Raw genomic sequence first — 20,584 nt, 5'->3', positions numbered from 1 at the left:
ACTATGGAGACTGTAAGAATATCAGTGGCTGCCAGGGGCCAGGGGGAGGCAGGGATGAATAGGCAGAGCAGGAGAATTTTTAGTATCTTTTGATCTCTGTGATACTGTAATGGTGGATACATGTTATGCATTTGTCCAGACCCATCTATTGTACAACACCAAGAATGAACCCTGATGTGAATGATGGAGTTGGAATGGTAATGATGTTTCGCTGTAGGAGTATCAGTTGTGACAAATGTACCAGTCTGGTAGGCAATGTCGATGATAGGAGACGCTGTGCATATATAGGGTATACATGAGACATCACTGTGAAGCTGGAAAATATGACACTGAGATGAAATTGCGCTGATGGGCTTAACGGGTTGGAGAAGGAAGATGAAAACGAATTAACCAAAGTGAAGCCCAGAGAAACAAAATGAAAGAAAAGCCAACAGAACTTCAAGCTCCTGTGATACGTCAATATACTTGTAATACAAGAAGGAAAAGAGAGAGAAGAGCAGGAACATTTGAAAAAAGGAGTCCAAATTTTCTCAGATTGGTGTCAAACCACCTGTGAAGTTCATTGAATTCCAAGCCGAACAAGTATAACAAGAATCACATCCACGTTCATGATAGCCAAAGTACTGAAATCCCAAGAAGAAGAGGAGATCCTGAAAGGACTCAGAAGAAAAAGACACGTTACACACCAGAGAAGCATTTGAACAATGCGTGACTTCTGTGAAGATACAGTGGAGACCAGAAGACCATGGAAAGACATTTTTTAAAGCACTAGAAGCAGGAGAAAGGCCTGTCAACTCATATCCAGGGAAAATCTCCTTTATAAACGGGTGAAACAACACACTCCCAAACATGAAAGCTGAGAGAATGTGTTATCAGCAGAACTACACTATAAACGTGCTAAAGAATGTACTTGGCTGATTGCAAAGGATATCAGATGAAAGGTTAGCTCTACGAAAAAGAACCCTAGAAAAATTATAACAGTGCGCTCTGAATTTTGTAGAATATAAAATCATAGAATATTTTACTCTATGATTTTATGGCTTTTGTTTTTTTATGATCTTACAATTTTATGATATAAAGTCATAAGTTTTACATGCTTCTCTATGCCTCCTTTACGTGTTTTGAAGTCCTTGCTGTACCATGCATCGGTAGTTGATTCCTTATTATTTATTTATATTCTATTTGATAGATATGACACATTCTGTTTATTCATTTACCAGTTGGTTATTCATTGTTTCCAGTATTCAGCTGCTGTCGACATTTATGTACCTATCTTTGTGTATGCATATAATTTCCTTTATCTTAAGTGGATGTCAAGTAGCATGATTGACTCTTACTGTAAATTTAGGTTTAGCTTTTTAAAAACTGCCAAATTGTTTACAAAATAGCTGCACTATTTCACACTTCCACCAGCAGCATATGCGCATCCCAGTTTCTCCACCTCATCACCACCAATAGTTATTGTTGATGTTTTGATTTTTGCCATTCTAATTGATGTGAAATGGTATATCATTGTGTATTTACTTTACAACAATGAATGATGCTAAGCATTTTTAATGTGCTTATTAGCTTTTAATGTGCTAATTCCTATTCATAGCCATTTGTATATATTGGTAAAATGTTCAGATTTTTTGCTCACGTTTTAAATGGGTTGGTGGTCGTCTTATGGGTTTTAGGTGCCTTATACAATCTGAATAAGTGACTTTTACAGATGTAACGTTTCTCAGTGAAAGAACAAACTATTATGTAGCAGACAGAACAAAGCCTTTCCCCCAAGATACCCAGGTCCCATTCCACAGAACTTATGAACCTGTTGCCTGAAGTGGCAAAAGGGATTTTGCAGCTGATTAATTCGATTAATTTAAGATCTTGAGATGGGACCATTATCCTGCTTTAAGTAGGTAGACCCATTGTAATCAAGAAGGTTCTTACAAGAGAAAAGAACTGGAGACTGGAGTGATGCCCTTTAAAGATGAAGAGGGGCCAGGAGTCAGGGACACAGGTAGCCCCTAGAAGTTGGGAAAGGTAAAGAAATGGATTCTCCTTTGAAGCCTCCAGAAGGAATGTAGTTCTGCTGACACTTGGATTTTACACTTCTGACTTCTGACTTCACCATCAGTAGGATAATAGATTCGTGTCTTGTTATAAGCCACTAAGATCAAGGTAATTTGTCACATTAGCTATAGGGAGATAATCATCTTTTAAAACTTACTAGTTTTCTATTTTAATGAAGTCCATTTTACTAATTTTTATGGATTGTGTTATTGGAAGTTTTAGAAGTCTCATGGTCTTACTGTTCTTTCATTTAGGTCTGTGATCCATTTGGAGTTAATTTTTGTGTGTGCAGTAGGGATCTAAGTGGGATTTTTATTTGTTTTGGTTTGGTTTGGGGGATTTTTTTCCCCACGCTTTTTCTTTTTGGTGTGTGGGTACCCAGTTGCCACTGCAACATTTGTTGAAAAAACAAACTACCTTTCTCTTACTGAATTGTCTTGAGACCTTTGTCAAAAATAAAGTAACCATAAATATAAGGCTTTATTTCTGAGTTTAATTCTGTTCCTTTGATGTATGTGTCTATTTTTGTGCTAATACCACTGCCTTGATAACCATGACTTTATGTTAAGTTTTGAAATCAGATAGTGAAGTCCTCCAACTTTGTTTTCCTTTTTCAAAATGATTTTGGCTATTGTAGGTCCTTTGTATTTCCAGATAAAATTGAGAATAAGTTTTCCATTTCACACACAGCCTTCTGCGATTTTATTAGGCATTGCCTTGAATTAATGGAACAGTTTGGGAAGAATTTTCTTGATAATGCTGAGTTTTCCAATTCACGATCATGAATCTGCCTCCATTTATTTAGTTTCCATTTATTTGGATCTTTAATTTCAGTAATATTTTATAGTTGTCATTGTGCACATTTTGCACCTTTTTGTTAGAAGTTCAGCTGAGTGTTTCATGCTTTTGATGCTATTGTGAATGGAACGATTTTCTTAATTTTATTTTCAGGTTGTTTATTGCTAGTGTATGTATATCTTTATCTTGTGTCCTGTGACCTCATCAAACTTTGTTTTAGTAATGTAAACATTTTTGGTGTATTTCTTGCCATTTTCTACATCCCAAAGTCATGTCATCTATGAATAAAGACACTTTTATTCCTTTCTAATCGGAATGTCTTTACTACTAAATTTGTTAATTTATTTCACCAGCTAGAACCTGCCAGATAATGTTGAATCATAGTGGCAAGAGGGGACATCTTTGTCTTGTTCTCCATCTTAGGGAAAATGCATTCTATTGTTTACCATTGAATACAACGTTAGCTGTGGCTTTTCACGAATGCACTTTAACAGGTTGAGGAAATTGACTTCTATTCCTGGTTTGTTGAGTTTCATTCTCTTGAATTTGTCAGTACTTTTCTATGTCTCTTAAGGCTAACTTGCGGTTCTACTCCGTAATTCTATATTGTGTATGACATTAATTCACTTTTGAATGTTAAATCAACTTGACTTCCTGTCCCCATGCTGTGTAATTCTAGTCACCACTGGTCATGCTGTATCATCCATTTCATATGCTGCTTGCTTGGTTTGCTGCTATTCTGTTGAGTGTCTATATCACATTATTCTGCAGGTTTCTTGGAAAAGGTAGGTGGGAGTTAGGAATGAAAGATTGTAAAGGGTTGTGAGAAGACGTTCTGGGGAGATGGTTGTGCTCCATATGGACACCTGGTTGTGTACCTTTCTCAAAAGTCTCAAGGCTGTGTCAGTTTTACTTTTACTTTTATATAAATTGTGTAAGTTTTCTTAAAAGGCAGGGTGGGCCAGGCGCAGTGGCTCACGCCTGTAATCCCAGCGGTTTGGGAGGCCGAGGCAGGCGGGTCATGAGGTCACAAGGTCAGGAGATTGAGACCAGCCTGGCCAACATGGTGAAACCCTGTTTCTGCTACAAATACAAAAATGAGCCAGGCATGGTGGCACGTGCCTGTAATCTCAGCTACTTGGGAGACTGAGGCAGGAGAATCGCTTGAGCCTGGGAGTGAGAGGTTACTGTGAGCGGAGATCATGCCACTGCACCCCACCCTGGGCAACAGAGCAAGACTCTGTCTCAAAAGAAAAAAAAGCAAGGTGATAGAGAATTTTCAGGCTCCTAATATTGTTGCTTGTCTAACAAGTAAACTTTAAAAAAAATTCCCAGACAGCATAAGTCATGTGACAGTGGTAATAAGTGTGAACATTGTTTGCTATTATTGTCTTTTAAGAAGCAAACCTGTGTCTTAAGCTTATTTGCTGTGACTCCTCCTCTCACCCAATGATCTGGAGCTGCTCACCTGAGCCAGCACCTCCCATCACTCACCTGTAGGTAGGATTCTGAGTGTCATTCTTACGTTGAAGTTTAACAAATACACCAGCACTTTATTCCCAAAAACCTTGGTACTGCATGAAAAGTTATTAACTGAAAAATGTTCTCCTGAATTATAGTGAAAAAATGGATGTATTTTATCATAATCCAAGATACCCAATTTGTAGATAGAAAAATCAATAATGAGAATGTATAAAAAACGAATTCTGTAAAAGTGAGTAGAGTGTAAAATGGGACATGAGGGTATGTTGTGTGCCCCGGAGGAAAACAGGGAGGTGGAGGGGCCGCTCCATGTGAGGCACATTCTGGTGTCTCTCCTGTTACCATCATCAGCGTCTTGATCCTTAGAGAGCTGCATTCGTATCGAACACACCGACGTAGAAATCCATCACCCTCATGGATATCAAACACACTGACGCAGAAATCACTTGCATGGGTATCGAACACACTGATGTAGAAATAAATCAGCTGCATGGGTATCTAGCACACTGATGTAGAAATAAATCAGCTGCATGGGCATCTAACACACCGATGTAGAAATAAATCAGCCGCATGGGTATCTAACACACCGATGTAGAAATAAATCAGCCGCATGGGTATCTAACACACCGATGTAGAAATAAATCAGCCGCATGGGCATCTAACACAACGACATACAAATAAATCAGCCGCATGGGTATCTAACACACCGACATACAAATAAATCAGCTGTATGGGTAACTAACACACAGACGGAGAAATCATCTGCATGAGTATCTAACACATACACCAATGTAGAAATAAATCAGAGCCCAGAAGGGCATCTCAGGAATAACAAGGGGTAAACATAGTCACACTGAGACTACTGAGAGCCGCACAGGCCCTCCGCCTCCCCTTGCCCTCTCACTTTCTGACTGACACAAGAAAACACTTGGTTTCTTCCCAAACTGCTGTGTAGAGGAAATGTGTCAGTGCATCTTTGAGATGACAGTATCAAACATCTTATAGCATGTTTGTATAAGGTGCTTTGGAAGCAAAATTCATTAAGCTAGAATAAATGGTTCATTATCTGAAAAGTGGTTTAAATTCTCAAGAGTGTCTACGGCAAAAAGTCATTAAACAACTGTTCAGACTTGCGTGAAGTAAATCTGTGTTTGAGGGACTGAGATTGTGGTGCATGTTTCTGCTGCAATATATAGCAAATCGTTTTTCTTCTTACACAGATACCTCTTCTGGCTCAGAAGACGAAGACTCAGTGCAGGGGGACTCCCAAGGCACCCCGACCTCCAGCCAGGGTTGCATCACCATGGAGCACTGGATCAGTCAGGCCATCCATGGCTCCACCACGTCCATCACCTCCTCCACCTCCTCGTCCTCCATGCAGAGCGGGGGCAGCAGGGCTGCCCACAGGCTGGCGGAGGTCATGGCCCAGACCCACATAGGTGAGCACGCTTCACAGTGTCTTTCTGTGCCTGTTGTCTAAATGCCTTTGTGGGTGCAGGTTTTCCTCTGTTTGCATCATGGCTGTGGAATCCCTTGGTGGAAAGAGCGCAGAGCCCCTCTGGTCCCTGGGGTGCTTCGGTTGGATTGTTTCTGGAATCTCCTTTACTGCTTCTCACGCCCAGATCCCTCCCACAGCTGGAATTCCAGGGGCCTTGCTACTGGGGAATCCTGCAGCCATATCCACTCCCATCTTTTCTTCTCACTTATGCTCCTTTGTGAAACCTTTACAGTCCCAGTCAACAGGACAGGGTTTTAAAGTGTGCTCCTCCTGACCACGGGAGTCATTTATGGAAACGAGGGCTTTAACCACGGCTGCTTTACGCTGCTGTCTGCCACAGGTGTTCAGATTTCTTGGGCGTGGCGCACTGTTTTGTGTAGGTTCTATGACAAGGGAGATCCTCTGTGTTAGAAAAAGAACGAAGTTAGGATCACTGCCCTGCAACGTTTGAAGATGCCGTGTAAAAGGAGTGAAGTGAGAATTACTAGAGGTAGAGCCGGCGCGTGGAGGAGCGGTGATGAGCCTTCTGTCGCTCTGCCTTTGAATGGTTCAGGACTACATGTTTTCCATCAAGTATGGGACTTGGGTTGACTAGGATTTGGTGTGTGTCTCTATTAAAGCAGTAATCGGAGACGACTGTGTACCATGTTGCCGATAACGGAGCACAAGCCACAGGCTCAGACCCTCCCGGCATCAGCTACCACAGGAAAGCCTGATCTCTGCAAAACCCTCAGTGGGAAGCAGGTGGACGTCATGTGTGATCAGATAGCCCACAGACACCCCAGAACCCCAGAATGTTCACTTCTAGATCACTGACTCCTTGACACCCAGAGGCGTTTGGGATTGACTTGGGTCCCAGCCCCTTCGGTGCCCACTGACACTGAAAGCGTCAGCTGTTTTTCTGTCTGGAACAGGAGTTTGCTGTCAGGAGAGCTGGTCTGTCTCACTTTTCCCAATAACTGCTGCTGGGATCTTGAAGTCCCTTCTCCTGCTTTAGGCTTTGAGTGAGGGAAAAAAAATTGAAAAAAATAATTTTTCTCTCAACTGTTGTCGGTATAAAGGAGAAAAAAGAAATACTCTTTAAAAGTTTGCAAAGTAGTACTCAAATGCAAAGCAGTATTACACTTCAGTTTGACACAGTTTCAGGAACATGTACACTCATTTATGTGAATTAATAACCTATACTTGAAATTACAGTAGGTTGAACATTGAACAGAAATGTGTGACTTCTACATATTTTTCCATATTAAAATTCCATGTGTATATTGGATCCCAGGATAGTGGTCGAGGCTCTGCCAGACCTGAACGGGGAGGCCAGACAGCACCTCTGCCACTTGGTGGAAGCATTTGTATCCTCGGAGTTTATTCAATTTTAAGGAAATGCACAGAATCTTACCTGGAAAACACATATTTTTGAACAAATGAAGCACTGCACTTGGGCCTCCCTTTGTGGGTTGACCCTTGCAATACTGGAGGAAATTTTAGTACAAAGACTTAATTTATCCAAACTGTGAGGGGCTCCTAACTCATGTACATCAGGGCTCAGTGTGACCCAAATGTAACTCTCAGGTGATCACGTTCCGGTAATTTCTAATTGGGCACAAAGGTAATCCTCGTAGACTATCTGGACATTTTCTATAAGTTTGGGATTTTTTTGGAAAAGCCGTGGCAAAATAATGAAACTTGAAGAGGAGAAATATTTTGTGTGGCAAAACAAGAGAAGTAAAAAGTCAGATGTGCATGTGACCTTCTGAGATAATCAGAAGCCTGTGAATGAGAACTCAGCGTGTGTGATCGTGTGTGCGCATGCGTGTGAGAGTTCTAAGGAGTCCAGGCACAACATAGTCACACTGGCCACCCCGTCCAAGGGATGGAAGGAGAGGCCACAGAGGCTGCTTTCATGGGAGGGGAGAAAAGCCCAGGGCTGCAGACTCCAGGTCACCCAGTCTCACAGAGCTGGCCGCGCTTCTACTTGTTGTTGAAGCGAAATCTCAAGTCCTTTGTGGATTTTTTTCCACCAATTTATGCCAGCAGTTAAGTAGGAACATCTCACATATATCTTCACAGTCAAGCCAGTTTGGCATAAGATAGGAAATCGCATTCTAGTTTTCTTTTTCTACTGCTTTACCCGCTGTCCATCTAGAAGCTGTCTGCAGCGCTTTCACACCTCGGAGCTGAGAGGAGGCCTCCGAGACGCTACCATCCAAGTCCGCTGAGGATTGAGGGTTGGTTCTGCAGGAAGTCGGGTGGCCTGCCTCCAGGTGGAAAGTCGTGGCACTGACGGACGGTGTGGCGGACCCTCCCCTTAGTGAGAGCCGATCATTCGTCTCTTCTCAGTCACGGGTTCCAAGTGAGTGGCGTTGCCAAATCGACTTGTGACACCAGACTGACACCCTCAGGAGGGGCTGACGCGGTGCCCAGGCGGCTCAGCACCCCCACTCCACCCGGTTCTCGGATCATAAAGGAGCATCGTTTCATGGCCTCTTTTGTGCCTCGATTTTGTTTGTGCTGTTTTTGTGCGTTCAGTTGATTTCGCCGTCTAAATGGCCTCCGGGCGGGTGCTGACACGGGCAGTGTGCGGTGAAGAAAGGCTTTTGAGGATGAGCACCACTTTCAGCAGCACAGAATATCACGCTTCTGTGTCTTCTGTTGCGTGGGACGGTGGTGGGTGATCCTGAAAAGCTTCTGTCAAAGCAGGATTCAGAATCCAGATCCGCACTGTGGCGCCCATCCTCAAGATTCTAGGTGTGACGGGCGTCGTCAGTGGGCTGCTTGACACATCTTCCTCAACGTTTTATTCATTAACTAGCAAAGCATGCTTTTCCCCATTTAGCCGTTTACGGCTTGACTTTCTCTCCACGGGGTGCTGTAAGAGAAAGAGCTCCATGCGCTCATTGGCCTTAGGCAGTCCTTAGTACACATTAGGGTGTAAAGGTGGTTTTTTGAATGACTAGTATTGTTTGTACTAAGACAAATAATAGTAGTTCTTGATGTCTCCCCCTTTTGTAAAGAAAATCCTATGAACTGTATATGTGTTAACTCATGTAATCCACCCAACTACCCTACATGGTCATAGCCATTACTGTTCCCATTTGATGAAGAAACTGAGGCACGGAGAGCTTAAGGGACATCCCCAAATCTCCAGAAGTTTCCAGTGCTGGGTTTCCATTTCCAGGCCCTGGGCTCCAAAGCGCCAGTAAAGCCCTGGGCTGTGTCAACGGTGGCTGACAGGAAACGGGACCCTTCCATAAACACACACACGGTTCCTGGTGCCCTGCCATCGCCGGTCTAACGTTATTCTAGTAAAAACGCCGCTGACGTGGCTCCTCTTAGGAAATTGAGGTTTCACCGAACTCTACTCCATTTTCGGCAACATGAGTTATGCTGGGGTCCCCCTTTGTGCCGGATGTTTGTGGCAGACATGGCTGAGATCGGCTTTGGCTTCTCACGGCAACCCCAGGGTGAGAGCCTGCACTCCGGTCTTTTCCTAAGTTATGGCTTGCTCAACCTGCAGAGCAAACGCCACAACCACCAGAAACACTCATGATGTGCTTCTTTACAGAAAATCATTCTGCACCTCCTGACGTAACCACGTACACCTCAGAGCACTCCATACAGATGGAGCGACCACAGGGTTCCACGGGGTCCCGGACAGCGCCCGAGTATGGCAACGCCGAGCTCATGGAGACCAGCGGTGGTACGTCCCAAAGCAGAGATGCGTTTTTTCTGGTAAACGGTTTGTGCTGATGTCCCGTTCCGTGCCCGTGACTGGGTGTGTTTCTTCCTGGGGTGCAATCTGCTGCCATTTTATCTGCTGAATAACTAACAGTGGTTCAGCAACTGAGAAATTCTTGTACAGGTGTTAAGACCATGAACAGTCACTTAGAAGAGCAAGATGAAGTTAAATGTACAACAGAATTACTGCCAGATGGGCCGATATGTTGCTTTAGACTTAGGAGGAAAAAGGGTCTTTTTATCCATGTTGGACAGAGATGTCAGCGACTTGGTAAAAGGCTCTGGCAGGGGGCTTCTCCTTCCTTCCTTGTGGCCTGGTCTTGGTATGTTCTGATTACAGCGGCCGTTTGTATCACCTAGCCCCTATTCTATTTAAGTCTCAGTCCTTCCTGGGGTCATAAAAGTCAGTGCAGAGCCTAGCAGTGAATGAAATACAATGCCCCTGTGTGAAGCCTCATGGAGCAGTTTTGGCATAGCATCATCTTGCAGTGCATGGGACTCACAGGTGGACAGGGAGGCCTATCCCAGCCCCAACAAGTAGACAGGGAGGACTATCAGAGCCCCGACACTCACAGTGGACAGGGAGGTGTACACCCTGGGCTTAGATAATGGTGCGTCAGGGTAGCCTTCCACCCTTTAGCACAGAGCTTGGTGTTCCAAAGGCCACGAGGAGTTTCAGACCCTGGACCCCGGACATGTTCCAAGACTCTTACGTTATGTCAGATATGGAAGCCCTGCCTCAGCTTCTCCCAACACTCAGCTTCTCGGAACACTGAGCTTCTCCCAACACTCAACTTCTCTGCCAACATAGAAGAAGCATCTCGATTCTGCTTTTCTTTAAAAAAGCAATGTATTGCTATACGTACATGTTTTATACTTAACTGTATATCTTAGAGTATAAACTTTGACATATAAAAATCTCCATAGTGGTTATCTGTGGGGCACAGGATTGGCGCAGAAACAGGCACTTTCCCTTTGAACTGTGGTGTTTGCCTTGTTCATACTAAGAATGTGCTCGCGTTGGTTGTACTCTTTGCTTCTAAGTTTCTATAAAAAGAGAGCAGTAGACTGATGCACTCAGTGTCCTGGGAATAGAGGCTGTCCTCTGGGTCTGAGTGCTGCCAAGCCCCACCACTCCCTTGGGCGGTGAAGTCAACATTTCCGTGCCCGAGTCTTCTCATCTCAAATTGGGGAATAATAACCATAGGCTTGTGGTGAGTTTTGAGTCCCTATGCATGACTCAGAACCATTTGGCACATGGAAGGTAGCACTAGGGCATTGGTTTGCCATCTGTAGGGGGAGGCATCATCACCACCAGGTCAGAAGTTAAGAGGTGACCCTGGACACCACGTCTGTGGCGAGGTGGGGCTGTGAGGCTGCCTGTGTGTCAGGAGCACCGTGCTTGTGTGCCCAGCTGTGTGTGCCGGGAGCACCACGCTTCTGTGCCGGCCCGTGTGTGTGTTGGGAGCACCACGCTTCTGTGCCGGCCCGTGTGTGTGTTGGGAGCACCACGCTTCTCTGCCTGGCTGTGTGTCAGAAGTGCTGCACTTCTGTGCCTGCCTGGGTGTGTGTGGGGGGGCGGGGAACACCACGCTTCTGTGCCTGCCCGTGCCTGTGTTCTGTGCCTGCCTGTGTTGTGTGCCTGTGTTGTGTGCCTGCCTGTGTTGTGTGCCTGCCTGTGTTGTGTGCCTGCCTGAACACCACGCTTCTGTGTGCGCCCTTGCACTCCAGCCTGGGCGACAGAGTGAAACCGTGTCTCAGATAAAAAGGGGGGGATTTTGTAATGGAGATAACAAAACATACGTCATTGGGCCCTAAGATGACTTTTCCTCCCAGCCTCTTGCCCGGCAGGTCAGTGTTCTGAATCTTGGCTAGCCCAGCGTTTTGCTGTCATGTGGCTTTTTGTTTTTATTTTTCTTTTTTTCTTTTTTTTTTCTTTTTTTAAATTTATTTATTATTATTATACTTTAAGTTCTAGGGTACGTGTGCATAACGTGCAGGTTTGTTACATATGTATACTTGTGCCATGTTGGTGTGCTGCACCCATCAACTCATCATTTACATCAGGTATAACTCCCAATGCAATCCCTCCCCCCTCCCCCCTCCCCATGATAGGCCCCTGTGTGTGATGTTCCCCTTCCTGAGTCCAAGTGATCTTATTGTTCTGTTCCCACCTATGAGTGAGAACATGCGGTGTTTGGTTTTCTGTTCTTGTGATAGTTTGCTAAGAATGATGGTTTCCAGCTGCATCCATGTCCCTACAAAGGACGCAAACTCATCCTTTTTGATGGCTGCATAGTATTCCATGGTGTATATGTGCCACATTTTCTTAATCCAATCTGTCACTGATGGACATTTGGGTTGATTCCAAGTCTTTGCTATTGTCAATAGTGCTGCAATAAACATACGTGTGCATGTGTCTTTATAGCAGCATAATTTATAATCCTTTGGGTATATACCCAGTAATGGGATGGCTGGGTCATATGGTACATCTTCATGTGGCTTTTTAAAACAAAACTAAGTATACCTTAAATTTTCATCACTAAGATAGTGTATTCGGCCTCTTGTAACAAAGTACCACACAGTGGGTGATTTAAACAACAGACACTTGTCTCAGTTCTGGAGGGTGAAGTCGGAGACCCCGAGGTGTCATAGGGCTGGGCCTCTGGAGGTGCTGAGGGAACCTGTCCCAGGACTCAACCCGGCCTCGGGTGCTCAGCGATCCTGGATGGGGTACCTGTCACTCCAGTCCCTGCCTCCATCATCATGTGAGCTTCTCGCAGTGTCTGGACCTCTCTCTCCTCTTTCAAGGACCAAGTCATTGGATTTAGGGTCCATTCTAACCCAGTATGACCTCATCTTAACCTGATCATAAGATGGCCCTGGCTTAAGGTGGTTCAACTTGCGATTTTCACCTTTACAATGGGTTTATCAGGTTGTAACCCCATTGTAAGTCCAGGGGTATCTGTCTCTGCACAGGCCCTGCTTCCAAATAAGGTCACAGATACGAGGGGTGATCTTTTGCAGGGACACGATTCAACCCACAGCAGATACTGAAGCTCACAGTTCCTGACTCCCACATCGATCTTTGTAGAGGACTGTTAGGGTGAGGGAATGGTGGCAGGACCACTGACAACACTGTGTTTTCATTTTGGAGTTTTAGTTTTTTTTGAGGTCTCTGGGAAGTAAAGGCCAGGAGAATAATGTAAAGCCCAGTGATTTGAGCTCACGCTATCTAGGTGGTTCCGTGTGGGTTTTCTTACTTGGGCAGACTTTTCTATCTGATTAGCTCTATCCTTTTTGATTCTTACATCTAGAATAGTTCTGTATCAGGAGTCTTTTTTGCTTTTTTCAGTACACCAGTTAATTCATTCAAATGAGATCTCCTCTTGCGAATTTTAACTTTTATGTTGCCTCATTTATGTCTTCAGCTTCATTATAAACCATAATATTTTAAAGTTAAACAGCAAGCTTAGGTCCAGCTTTTAAGTGTAAAGTGCATTAAAGATTTACATATGGAAAATTACAGAAACAAATGTGATGTGTACCTAAATTGCGGTGACTCCCTTAGATAACCATTGAGGAATTGTTAGTTTTCAGGAATATAATCCATGATCTTAGATTTTAACTTATTTGTTCACAAATTCAGTCAGCAGATATTTATTGCTAGACATTTTCCAGGGCTGGGATGCAGCAGTGAGCAAAACAAACTGGAGAGTTGGGTCTGAGGGAGGAGGTCGCACAGGTAGTCAGAGATGTGTGCGATGGGGTGGGCACGCTGGGTGGGGAGTGTTTTCTGAGGGGATGAGAAGTCTCAAATTTGAACCAAACTCTGGAGATGCGGAGGGAGAGGGCCGTGCGGAGGTCTGCCGGAGGAACGTCCTGAGTAGCAGCGAGAACCAGCACAGAAGCCTCAAAGCGGGGGCAAGCTGGGGTGTCCGGCAGAGGAGGTGGGGCGGACCCCAGAGTGGTGCACATGTGCACAGTGGTCTTCTGAAACCTGCCTTCTGTGGACCCCCTTCTCCTGACCCACAGTTCATTCTACAGCTTGCCTGCCACCCAAATAATTTTCCTGAGAACTTGGCAGCCAGAATGGCACAGCATCAATCTTATTTTAGATTCTTATATATAAAATTGGGCATACGCCCAGACAGCCTGCGTCTGAATTGAGGCGGAACAGTCAGGATTTCCATCATTTCTGTTCAGTGGTTTTGTCTGCACTGTTGGAGTGGATGCACCCCCTTCCAGACGTTTGCGGAACTGGAAGAGCAGACCATGCAGTGAGCAGGAGCTGGGAGGACAGAGAGAGCCGGTGTGTGCAGGACCTGCAAAGAGAGGTCAGGAGAGGAGCTGCCTTCGTAGTTTTCAGGTATTCTTGAGATTCCCTGAGAACGTAGAGGCGGAAGCAGTAGACTCGCCAGCAGCCGTTCATAAACAGAACGAGCACCCCCTAATGCGGCCACGTGGGTGGCCGGCACTGTTCCCAGGGGTGCCCAGCCTGCCGCGTGTGTGCTGTCTGCACAACTGTGGTTGTGATGGCTTGTCTGCCCCTGCATATTCAAGTTAAAAACTGTCGTTGCAGGCCCACGGATGACAGTAACCAGCCCCCGGGCTGGGGCGTCCTCTCCATGCATGGGCTGACCTATGGAGTCATTCGTTTGGACTCCGAAGAGAAGCTCTCCGTGCTCACCATGCAGGATGTCAGCCTCGTGATGCCTGGAGGTGAGTGTGCGTTGCGAGCCGCACAGATTAACCGGTTATTAAATGCTTTTCTAACACACATCACCAAAGCCCACATTCCCGTGTTCCCACGTTCCCACGTTCCCACGTTCCCACATTCCCACGTTCCTACGTTCCTACGTTCCTACGTTCCTGTGGTGCGTCCTCTGGCTGCGAGCCTCACTCCCAGTCTTCTGAAGCCCTTGTCAGGCTTCAGACATTTGAGGCAGCGTTCCCTGTCCTGGGAAATGATCAAAAAGATGGGGAAGAGCAGCTTTGCACAGTGGGGCCTCAGGCTTCTCTTCCCTGGAAGGTTTCTGGGCCAGTGCAGTGTCCACACTGGTGCTTGGGCAGCTTCGCTTCTCTGCCCCAGAGGACGTGCCCGTCCATCACCTTAAGGCACCAGTCAGAGTGGGAACAGCCAAGCTTGACTGCCCCCATGGCAGATACGTGTGAAAACCTAGGAATGTGAGTCTGTGTGACCGTGAAGCCTGTTTTCAGCAGTAGAGCCCTTTTTCCAAGTCTCAGAAGCCTTTTCCACAGATGCGTGAGGAAGCGCCCAGCTGCAGGGCCCAGCGTGCCTCCCACCAGCCCCACAAGGAGTGCCCAGGCACCTCCCAGGAGCCACTTTACCATTCTCAGGGTGCACACACCTGGCGCTCAACTCATGGAGTCACAGGCAGCATCAGCTCCTGGCTCTCTGGCCGCTGAAACGGAACCTGGCTCTTTTCTCAGCTGGGGACCCCAGAGCCTGTGTCTCCTGCTGAGCCCTCCAGGCATGGGGTGTGGGCTCAACCCAGCAGGGTAGCCATGCCCGTGCGAGCAGTGCTGCCACCATCAGCAGCGGGTGCAGGACGCCAGGTCAGGTGGGTCTCAGCAGGGACCCCCTCCCCGTGGAGTCTCACACAGGCAGACCCCTCATGCCCCTTCATGGTGAGCTGCACTGCGGCCAGGCGCTCCAGAAACTCTTGCCTTTCTGTTCGCCTGGTTTGGCATAAAAGAAATGAAGGCAGCCCTGGGCTTCCCTCTGCCTCACTAACCCGATTCCCTGTGGACGCCCTCCAACATCCCCGCGGCTCTGCCTCTGCTTCCAGCCCTCCAGCCCCTGTGTCCAGCCCACTCCCTGCCCCCCAGCTGTGGCCAGGCCCCCTGGCTCCCTTTCTTTAATATTTAGTTTTCAAATAAATGGAGCTTCATGGTAAAATCTTCAAAAAGTTCTGAAGGACACAATGGAAACGCTCCTTTGTGACTGTGAGAGCAACCGCGAGCTTCCCATGCTCCCCGTCAGAGGCACCTGGGGCTGTGGGACAGAAGCGTGCGCCCTCCACCCTGTGTGTAATTTTCTGCCCTGGGTTTGGGGATTTTCTCACATCATGATAGATGTGAGAAACTGACAGAAACATGACAGATGTGATAGACTGCCTACACACGCATATTTTATATCTTGGGGTCCTTTGTCAGCATGTAACGAGCTCCGTGCTATTCTCGAGGTGGCACAGTGCTACGTTGTGGGAGCACTAAGGTTATTTGAGCCAGCCCTGTTTGGTGATTTTCCCTCTTTTGCTGCTGCGGTGCGTGACCCCTTCGTGGCAAATGGAAACAGTTCTTGAAGTGGGAGTTCTGTTTCAAAGAGAACTACCGATGTAGCTTTTACGATGATTGTCTTTTTGAAGCCTGTGAGGCTATACACCCTGCTGAGCGGTAAACAGCAGCACTTCTTTCTCCACTCCCTAGCTTGTGTGTCTGCTGTTGCACTATTTAGGCACCTGTACTCCAGCCCAGCGGGTGCTGGCTGTTTCAGGCTCTTTCTAAACAGTTCAGCTGTCACTAATGCACACTCCACCCCTCTGAAGCGTGAGGCTCTTGGCTCGCTAATCAGATCTGTAGCTTGCCGTTGGGGGGATATAGGACGTTGTTGTTCAAAGCATCAAAGTGCTGGTGGCACAGATCATTGAGAACTGATCAGCACTGAACCATGTGCGAAGTGCTCCAGGGGTGTTCTCGGAAGGACTCACCTTGCACGGGGCATGAAATCGAAGGTTCAGATTCCCCTAAGACATTAGAGGCTTGATTTGCAGAGTTCAAGTTGCACCACAGTGCTGATGTCCATGTGGCAGGTGGCCCTGAGGTTGGTTCTGAGGGTCCTCCCCAAATCTCAATGGCAGATGTTACACCCCTAAGTACAACTTGCACACTAACGTTAGAGCAGTTGAAATATTTATTGATGTTTCAGCTCTGAAATTGGACATATTGCGCAACAGGAAAAATCAAGGTCAAGGGCTCAGTCCCCTGAGCCTGCCCCCGCTTCGCCAATGGCAAGTTTCAGGTCTCGCTTGCTTCTGGATGACCACCTACAAATCGGGGTTGCCATGTCCTTCTACTTAAGGTCAATAACGCGCCAGACTGGCTCACGGTACCTAGGGCAACACCTTGACCTACTCTCACCAGTTCGTTATGAAGGACCTGTGAACAGCCAGATGAAGAGGTGCATTGCTCCAGGCCTGGTGGGTGGGGGCGGGTTCCAAGTGCAAGGGCTTCTGGCCCTGGGGAGTGGGAATGCTGCCCTCCCAGAATGTCAAGGTTTTCCCCAACCTGAAAGCTCTCCAACCCCACCATTTAGGGTTTTCTAGAGGTGTCACTGTAGACATGGTTGATGACATCTTTGGCTATTGGGGATTGACTCATCTCCAGCCCTCTCCCTCCAGGTCAGAGGTTGGGTTGGAGACTGACAGCTCCAGCCCTCTAGTCCTGCCTTGGTCTTTCTGAACCCGAGAACCACCCTGAAACTGCCTAGGGGGCCCCAGCTCCCAGGCCTGTCCCGACTACACAAAGGCACTCTGACCACTCGCAAGATTCCAAGGGTCTTAGATGCTCTGTGCCCAGAACCAGCTGAAGACCAAATAGCTACGTCTCCTTGGATGGCACAATCACAAGCTCTCATCAGCTGACGGTCCGGGGCAGGTGTGCTGAGAGAGCTTTGCTATGGCCCTGTTGCTGGGAATCTCTGTTTTCAAGCCTTGCTGGGCAACAGACGCTCTCTGGTCATTCCCCAAGCTGATTGAATTTCCAGTCTTTTCCGTTTGATTCCACTGTTCTGGCCCAGTTCTTCTGAAGCCTCTTTCAACATCGTTGCCTCACCTGGGCGCTGAGATCCTGTGAGCCTCACCCAGCAGGAGATACGGATGCCAGGATCCGGCTACCCTACTTCCAGTTGGATTGTGAAGAAGCCGACTATAAGCCTTCCCTTCCTAGGTCTCTGTAATGCCAGAAATGGGATGTTTTAGAGTTCATTATTATTTCATTTTAGGTTGATACGAGCGACATACAAATTTGAGTTGGGCAGTTCACTGGCCAGGCACCTGACTCTTCTGGATAAGAAGAGTCTGGGTAAGTCTGGATAAGAAACAGGCCCCACACTGCCAGGACACAGAAGGGCAGCCCCTCTCCCCACAAGGTCGTGACAGAAAACCCCAGCTCCCGCAAATGCAGGAATTCTACAGATTTTCACTTAGAAGAAAATGCCACCCAGGAGTACCCACCCCGATTAATTTTCTCAAAAGTGGTTTTGCAGAGGCTCAGAAGAAAAGTCAGGACACAGGACGCCAGCCAGCCCTATCTTCCCAAAATCACTGGCCCCGGGGTCACCCACCTGCAATCAAACTGTTAGACATGCCTTTTATTCTCAGCTATTACCAGAGCAAATATTCCTGGAGAAGCACGCATTCGAGTAGGGTGCCTCTTTCCCGAGGTCCTGGAGAGCGAGGCTTCCGCAAGTGACTGGCCAGGGACCCTGGAAACTTCACGGTTGGCGAGCTGGAGGGTAGAGGGGGCAGAACCCTAATGGTGGGTGAGTTGAAAATGGAAGAGCGTTCTTCACCTCAGTCTCCTGGGGTCTTTCCCTTCAGGAACTGAAGAGGTGAGGAGGGCTGTGCAGTCTCAGACAGGTGCTACCTGGGCTTCGAAAGCCGACGCATCTGTCCCCAGAGCTGGGCAGCCGCCAGCCCAACCCACCCTGTAATAACTGAAGTCCTTTGTCCCCACCTAGAGCCAGTCCGGGGGTCGGGTGCACACTGTACTTGACCAACCCATGCCATACAGGCAGTGCTGATGTCACTTTCCTACTTCAACGGCCCCCCCCGAAAGTATACCTTCGGGACATTGGAAAAAAGACACCCCTTAATGTAGCCCCAAGGCCTCTGCTCTCCATGAACCTCCTGAGGGCGACTGCAGCATGGCAAGCAGGGAGCCCCGGGCTTCTTGATAAAAGTGTAAAATGAAGCTCTGTCTGAAAGGACACCCATCTGTTAGATTTGGAAAACATCTAAAGGCCGTTTGCTTTTCACAATGAGTAGACTCTTAGGAATGTATTCCAAGGAAAGGCAGAAGATATGGAGAAACAAATTCAACAAGAATATTCTTTGGAGTAATAGCAAGGGAGGGAGGGATGGAGAGAGAAGTAGAGAGGAAAAGGCGAACAGAGGAACCGGGAGACGGGACAGACACAGACAAGAGAAAGAGAAACAGAATGACAGAGGCAGAGAGAGCAGCTAGCTCGTTTTCAACTTGACCTCCTGGAAGAATCTAGCAGGATCATAGAATCCTCAGCACATCCTTGTACTAGGACAGCCAAGTTTCAAGCCAAAGTTTCCCAAACTACAAGGTAACAAATACTAAGACTGGAGAAGCTGTGCACGTTCTTTTCCAGCTCCTTTTTGCAGCATCAGCAGAATGGGGCAGGTTGCTGCGTTCATTCTAAAAATCAAAACTGCAAGAGGACTCAGCTGCGGAGATGGGGGTGGGAGGGCAGATGTTCTCTTGCTCACGGAGCTCACACCCCGGAGACGGCCAGCACCTAACGCTGCCTCCACAGGTTCCATGGAGGACACGGGAGAGTCTACGGCCATGTGAAGAGCAGATTCACATTTCTGTGGCTCCCTCCGGGGGGAGCTAAGAGCTGTATCCCAGGAGTCCTCCTCGCTCCCGTTGATCCTGCTGCCCTAGCCGTTAGCATCTCTGCCAATCTTCATCAAAGAGCCTGTTGCACCGCAGTCCAGCAGGGCCACAATATTCAAAATGAAAATTGTAATGATCACTCTTCTGACTGCAAAATCCCAAGTCAGAGAACTTCTCTCACTAAAGAAGCCGGGCGGGGCGGGGCGGGGCGGGGCGGGGGGAGCTGGACAGAGAAGCCGCCCTGGCTGTGGGGTGCTAAAAACTGTGACACCGCCTGGCACCAGCGATGAGGGACTCACGCTCGACCCCAGAGGGAAGAATAACAAGGGGCCACCGCGGGTCTCCCCCAAGCTTCCAGCTGTCAGGAAATCTTGTCCAATAACCCACCTTGCCATGCCACCTGCTCACCTGCATTCTGTAGAAGTAGTAATGTATCATTCACGTCCCAGCAGGCCAAGTGGGCAGGAAAATGGGGCCAAAAAGTAGAAAACCATGACCGTAGAAGGCAACGTCACGTGACTGAGCTTTCTGGGTTGTGCGTCCTTGTGGTGATAAACAGTCCCGAGCTGAACACCAGAATGAAAACGAACCTTCCTCCGTGCTGAAGTCGGAAGAGATGTGCTTGGCTATCTGCAGTGCCTGCCTGTTTGGGCGGCGATTACTGCAGGTCACACGTGCTGTACAGAAGGAGGGCAGGGAACTCTGGAGCCAGGCTGGCCGGGTGCAAGTCCCAGCTCCGTGGCCAGCTCTGTGATCTGGGACAATTCGCCTATGTCCTCTGCCTCTTGATTTCCTCCTCTGTAAAATGGGGGTAATAGTCGCATCTATCTGAAAGGGCTATGTGAGAATTAAACGACCTTGTCAATGTAAGGGGCTGAGAACAGTATCTGTTCTTGGTGAGCAGAAGGATGACCAGGAGGTGACCAGCAAAATACCCCTTTCGAAGCCTCAATACTATTCCGTAATGAGCAAAGACATAGCTCCTCTACGGACGAAGCCATTAATAGTCGATCCTGGCAGGCAGAGTGCAGATTCCTTCGAATCAGAAATTTGAACTCTGGCCAACGACTGCTGTACTGATTGAGTAAATGTTAGGATTTGTTGTTAAGGGTAAAGTAGTCTACAAAAACAAACAGTCTGAAGGAGTTTGAGAGGGTGTGGACTCAGCTGCAACCCCTCCTCCCAAGGCCGTTGGTCAACATCATCTCCAGCCCTGTGGAAAGACAGAAGCAGTGAAGAAAATGTCGGACAAACATTTGGTGTGTTTGTACACTTCTCCCAGAAATCCTAAATGCTTTGCATGTTTCAGCTAATAATTCCTTAAAATGGATTATGCTGACCATT

General features: G+C 47.3%; 1 protein-coding gene across 1 annotated transcript in view; it reads left to right on the top strand.

Moving 5' to 3' along the window:
• LOC139361178 (transcription initiation factor TFIID subunit 4-like) overlaps positions 1 to 16,019 on the top strand; it is a 174,736-nt gene extending 158,717 nt beyond the window's left edge. The window contains exons 4-7 of the mRNA XM_071089655.1: positions 5,556 to 5,774; positions 9,396 to 9,530; positions 13,775 to 13,937; positions 14,151 to 16,019. Coding sequence (XP_070945756.1) covers positions 5,556 to 5,774; positions 9,396 to 9,530; positions 13,775 to 13,937; positions 14,151 to 14,685 — 1,052 coding nt within the window. The 3' untranslated portion in view covers positions 14,686 to 16,019. The remainder of the gene's footprint in view (positions 1 to 5,555; positions 5,775 to 9,395; positions 9,531 to 13,774; positions 13,938 to 14,150) is intronic.
• Positions 16,020 to 20,584: the final 4,565 nt, after the last annotated feature.

This window comes from Macaca nemestrina (genome assembly GCF_043159975.1).
Source record: "Macaca nemestrina isolate mMacNem1 chromosome 14 unlocalized genomic scaffold, mMacNem.hap1 SUPER_14_unloc_2, whole genome shotgun sequence".
Lineage (NCBI taxonomy): Eukaryota > Metazoa > Chordata > Mammalia > Primates > Cercopithecidae > Macaca > Macaca nemestrina.
This window is presented reverse-complemented; position numbering and strand designations above follow the sequence as displayed.